Source organism: Podarcis erhardii (genome assembly GCF_964252035.2).
Source record: "Podarcis erhardii genome assembly, chromosome: 17".
Lineage (NCBI taxonomy): Eukaryota > Metazoa > Chordata > Lepidosauria > Squamata > Lacertidae > Podarcis > Podarcis erhardii.
The window spans coordinates 1,497,413-1,509,142 of NC_138515.1; the positions used below are offsets into that span (position 1 = coordinate 1,497,413).

Here is an 11,730-nt window from a genome sequence, read left to right on the forward strand (position 1 = left end):
CCCCATGCTCACAGGCTTCACCCGCCTGTGATTCTCAGAGGTCCCCGCTTCGCTGCAGCGGCAGGACCCGATCTCGTGGAGCTACTCAGAGGGAATCCGCCATTAGCGGGAGGCGCCAACCCGGAAGTCCAGATTAAGAATTTTGCTTCAGGATGAGAACAGAAATTGCAGAACTACGGCGGCGGCAGGAGGCCCCATTAGCTAAAGTGGTGCTTCAGGTTAAGAACAGTTTCAGGTTAAGAATGGACCTCCGGAACGAATTAAGTTCTTAACCCGAGGTACCACTGTATTGCTAATGGTGATAATATTTTTTTTAATTGAATAATGATGCTTCTGGAATCTCTAATAATTTGAAGCCTTGAATAAGTCTCATTCCCTCTATAGTTGGGCTGTGGTTTTTTATGGTAAGTTTATGCCTTTCTTAGCCCGGTTTTCATAATCTCTCGCATGCACTCCTCAGGCACAATCTGTTTCTGATGACGGCAAGGATGTTTATTCAGAAAGCTATGCTTTCAAATTTAAAAGCAGGCTTCTGGGAATGCAGGGGAGATCTTTACCTTGACTAAAATGCTTGCTCATCTGCTGTCCAGCTGTTGCCAGCTGTTGAACAACTTCAAGGCCCTCTCCTTCCTTATAGTTCTTCTAGTGGATTGGGACCAGGCAGTGCTTCCAATGAATGGCTGTTGTAGGTGAAGTGGGACACCTTTCTTTATTTGTGAAGAATTTTAAGCTGCCCTTCATTAATTAAATGTTTGATATCAAGGTGGTGCAGAAAAAATTATGACTAAAGATGGTTCACCCACCGCTGATACAAACACAAAATATAAAATGATAAAAATATGATCCAAACAACATTTCTATTAAAACTAAAAAAAGGAATAAATTTCTTGACTTTAAGAAAGCCGACTTCATAAAACTTAGGGAAGTGCTGGGTGAGATCCCATGGACAGTAATACTAAAAGGAAAGGGAGTTCATGATGGCTGGGAGTTTGTTAAGAGGGAGATAGTAAAAGCACAACTTCAGGCAATACCAATGAGACGGAAACATGGAAGGTGCCTAAAGAAGCCAGGGGGGCTATCTAAAGAACTTTTAACTGAGTTAAGATTAAAAAGGGATGTGTACAAAAAATGGAAAAGGGGGGAAACCACCAAAGAGGAATGCAAACAAATAGCCAGCACATGTAGACACAAAGTCAGAAAAGCTAAAGCACAGAATGAACTCCGGCTTGCTAGAGAGGTTAAAAGCAACAAAAAAGGCTTTTATGGGTATGTTCGTAGCAAAAGGAAGAAGAAAGAAACAGTGGGGTCACTCAGAGGAGAAGATGGTGAAATGCAAACAGGGGACACAGAAAGGGCTGAACTCAATGCCTTCTTTGCCTCAGTCTTCTCCAATAAAGAAAACAATGCCCAACCTGAAGAATTTGGAGCAAATGATTCAGCAGAGGAAACACAGCCCAGAATAACCAAGGAGATAGTACAAGAATACTTGGCTAGTTTAGATGTATTCAAGTCTCCAGGGCCAGATGAACTGCATCCAAGAGTATTAAAAGAACTGGCAGATGTGATCTCAGAACCACTGGCAGTCATCTTTGAGAATTCCTGGAGAACAGGCGAAATCCCGGCAGACTGGAGGAGGGCAAATGTTGTCCCTATTTTCAAAAAGGAGAAAAGAGAGGACCCAAATAATTACCGCCCAGTCAGTCTGACATCAATACCAGGGAAGATTCTGGAGCAGATCATTAAGCAAACAGTCTGTGAGCACCTAGAAAGGAATGCTGTGATCACCAATAGTCAGCATGTATTTCTGAAAAATAAGTCATGTCAGACGAACCTGATCTTGTTTTTTGACAGAATTACAAGCCTGGTAGATGAAGGGAATGCAGTGGATGTAGCCTACCTTGATTTCAGCAAGGCATTTGACAAGGTGCCCCATGATATTCTTGTAAAGAAGCTGGTAAAATGCGGTCTTGACTATGCTACCACTCAGTGGATTTGTAACTGGCTGACTGACCGAACCCAAAGGGTGCTCATCAATGGTTCCTCTTCATCCTGGAGAAGAGTGACTAGTGGGGTGCCACAGGGTTCTGTCTTGGGCCCGGTCTTATTCAACATCTTTATCAACGACTTGGATGATGGACTCAAGGGCATCCTGATCAAATTTGCAGATGACACCAAACTGGGAGGGGTGGCTAACACCCCAGAGGACAGGATCACACTTCAAAACGACCTTGACGGATTAGAGAACTGGGCCAAAACAAACAAGATGAATTTTAACAGGGAGAAATGTAAAGTATTGCACTTGGGCAAAAAAAAATGAGAGGCACAAATACAAGATGGGTGACACCTGGCTTGAGAGCAGTACATGTGAAAAGGATCTGGGAGTCTTGGTTGACCACAAACTTGACATGAGCCAACAGTGTGACGCGGCAGCTAAAAAAGCCAATGCAATGCTGGGCTGCATCAATAGGAGTATAGCATCTAGATCAAGGGAAGTAATAGTGCCACTGTATTCTGCTCTGGTCAGACCTCACCTGGAGTACTGTGTCCAGTTCTGGGCACCACAGTTCAAGAAGGACACTGACAAACTGGAACGTGTCCAGAGGAGGGCAACCAAAATGGTCAAAGGCCTAGAAACGATGCCTTATGAGGAACGGCTAAGGGAGCTGGGCATGTTTAGCCTGGAGAAGAGGAGGTTAAGGGGTGATATGATAGCCATGTTCAAATGTATAAAAGGATGTCACATAGAGGAGGGAGAAAGGTTGTTTTCTGCTGCTCCAGAGAAGCGGACACGGAGCAATGGTTCCAAACTACAAGAAAGAAGATTCCACCTAAACATTAGGAAGAACTTCCTGACAGTAAGAGCTGTTCGACAGTGGGATTTGCTGCCAAGGAGTGTGGTGGAGTCTCCTTCTTTGGAGGTCTTTAAGCAGAGGTTTGACAACCATATGTCAGGAGTGCTCTGATGGTGTTTCCTGCTTGGCAGGGGGTTGAACTCGATGGCCATTGTGGTCTCTTCCAACTCTATGATTCTAGGATTCTATGAATAGAATCTAGTAAGTCAGATTTAAACAGTAAAATGCATGGAGAAGTGTGACCGCTGTACAAGTATATTGGGAAACAGAACCATGTTCCAGAATCCTGTGGGCTGCCCCTGCCTCTCAATATCTCACTCCCCTCTTTCCTGGGTCAGATTACAGATAGGTAGCCGTGTTAGTCTGCCATGGTCAAAACAAAATAAAAAAAATCCTTCCAGTAGCACCTTAAAGACCAACTGAGTTATTTCTAGGTATGAGCTTTCGTGTGCATGCACACTTCTTCAGATACTGGGTCAGATGTGAGGCTTCCCCGGAGCTCACTCCAAATGGAGGCCTGAACTTGCTTAAGGACGGGCATTGGTGCTTGTTCTTGCATTGTGGAGGGGACCCAAATGTGGTGTCAACCAGGTGTTGCTTATTATTACTGTCAGGGGCTCTCCGAGGTGTGTTGGGCAATGGTCTTTCTCAGTATCAGCTCGTGATCCCTTCTTAGACTGGATCTACATTGTTAAAAAACGCTATAGAAAAAAAATGCTATAAAAGCTCTCAATGCAAAATCCCCCTGGTGACAGATCACAGCTCTACACCGCCATCTGGTGTCACATGTTTATAATGCAGTTATAATGATATAATTGATGAGTGTAAAAAGGTAAAGGGTAAAGGGACCCCTGACCATTAGGTCCAGTCATGGCTGACTCTGGGGTTGCGGCGCTCTGAGTCCTAAGTGTAGATTTGAAGGTGGGACCTTCTGCTTGTAGAGCATGTGCTCTGTCACACAGTGAGGGCCCCCAAGAAAGGCACCCTTGATGCACACCCCACCTCTCCCAGGTAAAGGTGGCCCAAGGGTGCATACTTCACCCCCACGTCGTCTCTGTTCTCAGATGCCCCATGCAAAGGGTGAGAGGGCTTCCTGTGCATTTGCCTGCTCTGCAAGATGGGACTGCAGCTGGGCTCCTAGGTTGTTCCACCTGCGCCTAAATTTCTGAATAATGTCATGGATAAACTTGATACACCTTTTCCTTTTTTAGCTTGCATATGGCTGGCTGTGGTCCACAAGAGCTTTTAGAACGGTAAGCTCCTCCCAAGGTGTGCCTCCTCCAGTGTAAAGACAGGTCTCAACTGTGTTTTAATGCATTTATTTCTGGAACTCAGCAGAGCTGTTTCTTGCCAGATAATAATCCTAATAATGAGTGTGGACTTGGTTTATTAGCATCGCTGCTGACACCAGGGGGCAGTGTTTCTCTACACGTTGCATCCTGCAACATATTGAGACAGGTCCCGACCTTGACAATATAATCTCCATGCCACCCTGGAAATGAAAATAAAACAGATTAGGACACATCCAACAACACGCTGTTTACATGTTACCAACTTAAAACATAGCTAGTTGTTCTTTTTTTCTCAATTTGGCTTGAAGCTGGCCATGACCTGAAGCTGGAGGAATGTGTTGAACTCAGCCTTTGTTTTATCTGCTTTCACCCCTCTCTAATTATTATTATTAAAATGTTTATGATGGTTTAAAATACACACACACACACACACACAAGCTGCCCTGAACATTGTCCCTAATACAAAGAGTCAGATATAAATATAAATAGACTTAACAAAAAATGGCAGCCTCCGCAGAGGGAGGGTGATTCTGCTGGGGATGTTAATGATCTGGTCAGACCCCGCATGGGTATAAGACAGAAATCCCCTAAATACAGGACAGGCTTTGCATACGGAACCAAGACCAGTGAATCAGACAGAGGTACAGCAGGCAGGCCTCTCTGGCAGATGTGGACTCAGAGAAGCCCTTAGGTGACACAGTCACTTGTTTCTTGTGGCAGAGTAAGGTAAAGGGTAAAGGGACCCCTGACCATTAGGTCCAGTCGTGGCCGACTCTGGGGTTGCGGTGCTCATCTCGCTTTACTGGCCGAGGGAGCCGGCATACAGTTTCCGGTTCATGTGGCCAGCATGACTAAGCCTCTTCTGGCGAAACCAGAGCAGCGCACGGAAACGCCGTTTGCCTTCCTACCAGAGCGGTACCTATTTATCTACTTGCACTCTGACGTGCTTTTGAACTGCTAGGTTGGCAGGAGCAGGGACCGAGCAATGGGAGCTCACCCCGTCGCAGGGATTCAAACCACCGACCTTCTGATCGTCAAGTCCTAGGCTCTGTGGTTTAACCCACAGCGCCACCCACATCCCTACTGTGTCAGAGTAGCAGTTCTCTAATGCTAAGGCTGGTAGTGTGACCAGTTCAACCACACAGGGCACCAAAACAATGATGTAGAATGGAGTGCCAAAGGTATCCCCCTCCTAAATGTTAGCGTAGCACAAGACACTGCTGAAAATTGAGAGCCCAAAGGCCACCACTGTCCAGTGGCGAGCGCTGAAAGTTTTCCTAGGGGAACAGTTAGGGTCAGAGGCAACAGCTTGTGAGGGAGATGGGGGGGGCAATGTCATGCATGTGAAACTGTGATGTCCTGACGCTGCACATGTGAGCATCACACCAGGCAGGAGCTTCGCGGGCACCAGGGGAACATTTAGTGGACTAGCCTAGACCCCTTAGTCCAGTGACTGCACACCATGGTCATCATCTAATGGCCTCACGGTATTCCCCAGCTCACACTTTGGGAACAACCATCTTACAGGCCATTTCCCATTTCCAGCGTGACCTTGTGCTTCTGCAGTGACTGGGTGTCTGGGCAGACGCCTCCACCTCTTGCAAGGAAACGCCACTAAGAGTTTTCTCCCAACAGACTTCTTACCAGGCACCCATTCCATCCTCTGAGTTGTCAACCACAATCTTAGCACAAGCCACATCTGGAGCGACGTTGTCTGTCAGCAGTTCTGCAAGGAAAGAAGATGGAATACAGACATGAAAGGTCCCTGCTAGGATGCTAGAGGTCTGGATAAGTTTTGCGGTGACGGGGCGTGGGTGCAGGTAGGTAAAAAAAGGATTAAAAAGGTAAAAAGGGAGGGTGTAAAGTAGGCCAAACAATATCGCTTGACCCATCCATGGTTGTCACTGACCCACTGCCCATTAGCATGCAATTTGAAATGCCCTGTTGCATCAAGAAGGATGCAATATTTCTATACCCTTATGAATTCCAAGTCAAATAAATGCATTTGCTGAGGTCTCACTCCTACAATGTTCAGTTATATGTGTAACTTGAAATCCCCTGGTTTGGGGGGGGGGTGGCATTTCAGGGAGGAAGCCCCAGCCAGCAGATACATCAATGTATAAACACGGTCAGGCTAGACTGCTGACCCACAGCTATCCTACTTTCTACCTTTGGGGTTGTGGACTCCTCACCTGCAAAGAGCAGAAGGTGAGGAAGGACAACTGGTCCTTTCTGTCTCCCAAAAGTGTTTGATGTGGCTTACATCACAATTTAGATCAGGGTGGGGAACATGTGGCCCTCCAGATGTCGTTAGAGTCTAGCTTCCATCAGCCCCAGCCAACATCTGGTGGGCCAAAGGTTCTCCATCTCTGAATGAGGCAAAACTCTCTCCAGGGGAAGCCAATTCTCACCAGAGCATTGAATTCTGCACATGTTGGAACTCGGCTGACTGCCATCCTGGCACCAGTAACGACTGTTGATCTGGAAGATACCAAAGTCAGTGCTGCCATCGTAGTCATTGTAGTGCATGGCAGCAGTATTATAGCTGCTCTCGTGGCATGCCGTGCAGACCCCTGAGACAGACACATAATCAGGTCAGAGCTAAGTGCACACAGTCTGGGAAGTATGCCCCATTCTTCACCTCCTCCCCGCAGGTGTTTCAAAACCCTGCCTTATCAGGAGCTGTTCAGAGAGTCAGTGATCCAGACACGGGGGGGGGGGGGCAGGGGAGCTGCCCAGCAAGGAGTCACAGGGCACTGCTGCCCCACCCTTCTCCGCCTGTTCCAGGACAGTTGAGGAGCCTGGCCTCCTCCTCACAAGCAGGAACGGCAATAGCTGACCTCATGCTACCAGATGGCCAATGCATGTCTGGATCTGGGATTCTGCTGAGCTGCATCCCCCCCTCTGCCCCTGGGATCATGCTCGGTTTGGAGCAGGTCTGTGTGTGAAGCCACTCAGGGTGTTTTGGTTTTTCCACAGCTGCAGCTGCCTTGAGGGAGATATCTTTTGGGGGGCCGGTCTCCAGAGAGTATCCACTAATTCTCCTTTAACAATAGCCGGGTGCAAAAGAAGACAGAACCCCTGCACCTTTCCATAGTTGCCTAAAAAGGGGGGCGGGATTTCATAAAATGCAGCTTCTTGTGTCAGCTACCTGCCCCACACCTGACACAGCATCTGGGGCGGGGGGAGGACACAGAAAACAAACCAGAATGGAAATCATGCTGTTAGAGTTCAGACTACTACAGTAGTCATTTCAATTTTGTTCCACCTCTGAACAATTCCATCTCCAAGAAATGCCCCAGGCTTCATCCCGTTCACCTCTACGCTGCATCTTTCCACTTCTCCCTAGATGGATGCACAAGCCATCCTCTTCACCCCAGTTCACTCATTCACACCATCATTTATTTTATTTTTAAATAATATTTATTAAAGTTTCAAGAAAATTACAAAAATGGAAAAAGGAAGAAAAAAGCAAAAAATACCAAATACAGAAAAAATAAAAAACAATTAAAAACATTTCAATCTTTCCATGTCTTGTCTTTCATTTACTTATTTCCCTGACCTCCTCACACCTCCCTCTTTTGTATTCTAGTTCAATAGTTGTTTCAGCAAGACCTTACCCTTTTTGCATTTATCTTACTGCTTTATCGTAATTTATTATAACTTTACATTTTTTACATGTTAACAATCCGTTTTTACATATCTCTTAATAAGATTATTGCTAAAACCACTTCGCTTCATTCCAACCTCCCTCTAACATTCCTTAATTTTACAATGTTTCTGTAAATAGACTTTAAATTTCTTCCAATCTTCTTCTACCGACTCTTCTCCCTGGTCTCGGATTCTGCCAGTCATTTTCGCCAGTTCCATGTACTCCATCACCTTCATCTGCCATTCTTCCCGGGTGGGTAGATCTTGTGTCTTCCAATACTTCGCGATGAGTATTCTTGCTGCTGCTGTTGCATACATAAAGAAAGTTCTATCCTTCTTTGGCACACCATCATTTAAACCCTACTCCTGCAACCCTATAGCACAGGGGTTCTCAAACTATGGCCCGCGGGCCAGATCTGGCCAGTGGCGTAGCGTGGGGGGTGCAGGGGGGGCCGGCCGCACCGGGCGCAACATCTGGGGTTAGGGCAAATCCACGGGTTAGGGGGCGCAAATCCATGGGTTGGGGGCACAAATCCATGGGTTAGGGGGCGCAAATTACTTGCCTTGCCCCGGGTGCTGACAACCCACGCTACGCCACTGGATCTGCCTGCCAGGGTCCTGAACCTGGCCCGCCTGCAAGGCCTGAGGCTCGGAAACGGCTGGGCAGGAAGAGCCCTGAGGTAAAACACGTGAATGTAACAAAGGCCTGGTAACGCGGTTGATACTGCCAGCACCAGCTGCTTGATAACGGCGCACGGCCCCTTTAAGCCACCGGAGGGGGGGACGGCTGCAAAGGACCCCCTTCCACACCAGCCCTTGCCCTCCTCGGCTGGCTCCATGCTCGCCAGAGCAGCGCCTCACCGACCGGTTGCGCACACAAGTCCCACACAGCAATCTGGGCAACCTTAAAAGTTAGGGAAGCACCAAAAACAAGAAGAGACGTCTGAATCACAACAGTTTATTGTGCAAGGGAATCTCCATGTAAATAGTGGTGGGTTAATCTTTAAAATAAAGCTCTCCACCCAAACTTCCCCAAGTTTGAAAATAAACTTCAATGCAGAGAAAGTCACATGCATGAGGAACAACAACATCAAAAGAAGAAATGAAGTATAAAGGTGAGGTATAGGTAATTTATATTATTACTGATAGCGCCTGTTGTGTGTCTGTTCTTGCTATTATTTTGAAACAAGGTTTTTTTAAAAAAAAAACCACAACAACAACATGAAAAAGAGCATGTTTCTGGCACCTCTGTTGTTGAGCCCCCAACAGTGTCTGAGGGACAGTGAACTGGCCCCCTGCTTAAAAAGTTTGAGGACCCCTGCTCTAGCAGGATGCAGCAGAGCATGTTGCAGATTAGCTATAGAAATGTGGAGGGAGGCCACCTTCCCCTCATAAGGACAGCCAGACACATGGTCAGGGAGACCCAGAAGATCAAATACTCACCCCGCATGCCCCACTCTCAGATAAATTCTGTCTTTTCATCATGCCTACCTAGTCAAGACCCAGATGACCCCCAGTGGACTCACAGTTGGCCAGGCTGTAGCCAGCATAACCATCTAAGCCCAGCTGCTGGAGCCTCTGAGCCAGCTCACAGCGCCCATAGACCAGGCCTTCTCCTGTGGCGAGGAGACCGGTGAGCAAGGGCAGCAGCCAAAGAGCCTTCATCGTCGCACTTCAGGAGGGCAAGGAGCAAGGTGAGGGTGTCACGCCTACTTTTATAGAGGCTCTTTGGCACTCTTCTGGAAAGCAGCCAAGTCGGTAGGACTTCAAGAGACCTTTGAGGACGTTGGCCCTGACCTTGCTTAGCTAATCAGCGTGTGTGTGTCAACAAGAAGCAGCAGGCATGGACTCCCTGGGTCCCCCCCCCCCTCCCTGTGGCAGAGGGCTGAGAGCTGTAGCTCCAGCTTCCAGGTTGTATTACTAGATTGTAATTAATTCATTTTTTAAAAAAGTATTGCCATACTATATTTGATAAATTCACAATATAATCAATTTTATTCCTGTATTAGAATTTTAATTTTAATGCACAAATAAGGCAGTTTATGGGAACTTTCTATGGGTGGTATTCAACCAAGTCTTACTCAGAATAGACCCACTGAAATTAATGGACCTCATTTTGTCATGTTCATTAATTTCAACAGGCTATATTCAATGAAATCGTTGCACTAGCACAGGGGTATGGAAACCTTTTGACTCCGTGGGTCAGATCCTGACCACAATCAGCCTTGTGAGCCAATGTTGACAAATGGGTGGGGCCTCTCACCTGACAATCACATGGCCGCCTCCTCCTCCTATTCTTATAGTGATTGGTTACCTCTCTATGAGCCTGCAGAGTTATCCTTGACAACTTTCATGACCTAGTCAAAAGGACTTTCCTAGGATTGCCTCCTGACTTTTATCTTCCCACCTTCTGAACCCAGAGCAAACAGTGAGGTGGCTTGATTCTTGCTTCTTATTCTGTGTCCAGTGAAAAAACTGGCACCTGGCTGTTTGCAAAGGAGTCCTCTGGCTCCAGCGGCACAGACTGTTCCTTCACCGCTGGGAGGGGTGCCAAGCGGCTTCATACTTGCACATTAGTTCTCCATAAACAGAAAGCAGCCCTATATTATGTGGCATGACCCTGCCTTTAAAGCATCTTCGGAGCACATCTTTTCCTTCAAAGAATGCTGGGCATGGTAGTTTGACAGGAATTGTAACTCCCTGAGGGGTAAACTGCAGTGCCCAGAATTCTTTGAGGGAAGCATCCTCATGGATGCAGAACATTATATGGCAAGTGTGAACGTGCAACTTCTGCAGACTGAAATGGCCAGTTATGGTGCAAATAAACTGGCTTAGAATCATAGAATCATAGAATCATAGAGTTGGAAGAGACCACAAGGGCCATCGAGTCCAACCCCCTGCCAAGCAGGAAACACCATCAGAGCACTCCTGACATATGGTTGTCAAGCCTCTGCTTAAAGACCTCCAAAGAAGGAGACTCCACCACACTCCTTGGCAGCAAATTCCACTGTCGAACAGCTCTTACTGTCAGGAAGTTCTTCCTAATGTTTAGGTGGAATCTTCTTTCTTGTAGTTTGTTTCTGCTGCTCCGTGTCCGCTTCTCTGGAGCAGCAGAAAACAACCTTTCTCCCTCCTCTATGTGACATCCTTTTATATATTTGAACATGGCTATCATATCACCCCTTAACCTCCTCTTCTCCAGGCTAAACATGCCCAGCTCCCTTAGCCGTTCCTCATAAGGCATCGTTTCCAGGATTTTCATACAAATGTTAAAACCTTGAACTTGGTAGCAGATTGGCAGCCAGTGCAAATCTTTACTTAGAGGTGTAACATGCAGGCAGGATCTCAGGCCTGAAAGAAGTTAAGCAGCAGCTTTCTGTAGTAAATGGATTTTCCAGACCAAGTACAAGGGAAGCCCTGTATAGACATGGACCATTAGGTGGAAGACTGCCTGCACTTTTGCTTTTTGTCTACAGAGAAAAAGTACTGTCCGAATGATTTTTGGGGTGGGAGAGGGTGTGTAAAATGAAAGCTAGAAAGAGAAGGAGTCCGGAATCAGAAGAATCTTTATTTGCATCAGCCACTAGCCACAGCGATAAAATAAAATACAATGTACTGAAGATAGAGGTAAAAAGGTAACTGTACAAAATACATTCTAGAGGCTTACAGCTATAATCAAATAATAGCTCTTATTCTAATTACCCCTGCTAAAAACCTTGCAGTTTTTGCTGTCACCTGCTCATCTTGATCTGCCAAGAGAAAGGACACTGTGGCAGTGGCTGGGCGACCTGGCATGGACAATAATAGAGGGGTCATAACCTCACGCCTCAAATCATTATAAAGAGTGCAAGCCAGATGCACATGGGCCACTGACTCAATACTGCCATCTCCACATGGACATGACTGTTTTTCCAGCAGGATTTTTTGAAACTGAC

The 11,730-nt window shown here is 46.6% G+C and overlaps 1 protein-coding gene across 1 annotated transcript; it reads right to left on the bottom strand.

The window, feature by feature from the left end:
• Window positions 1–4,155: 4,155 nt before the first annotated feature.
• Window positions 4,156–9,490, bottom strand: LOC309332682 (lysozyme C-like). Its single transcript, XM_081845800.1, has 4 exons — window positions 9,322–9,490; window positions 6,556–6,717; window positions 5,789–5,870; window positions 4,156–4,344 (listed from the first exon to the last, which is right to left on the bottom strand). The coding sequence occupies exons 1-4, from the start codon at window positions 9,458–9,460 to the stop codon at window positions 4,278–4,280; spliced, it is 450 nt and encodes a 149-aa protein (XP_081701926.1). The 5' UTR covers window positions 9,461–9,490; the 3' UTR covers window positions 4,156–4,277.
• Window positions 9,491–11,730: the final 2,240 nt, after the last annotated feature.

Bases quoted from the DNA above. Each gene is read 5' to 3' on its own strand.
- LOC309332682 (XM_081845800.1), bottom strand. From the start codon at position 9,460: ATGAAGGCTCTTTGGCTGCTGCCCTTGCTCACCGGTCTCCTCGCCACA. The intron at 6,718-9,321 runs GTGAGTCCACTG...TGTCTGTCTCAG, and splicing joins TGGCTACAGCCTGGCCAACT to GGGTCTGCACGGCATGCCAC. The intron at 5,871-6,555 runs GTGAGAATTGGC...CTTTCCTTGCAG, and splicing joins GTGCAGAATTCAATGCTCTG to AACTGCTGACAGACAACGTC.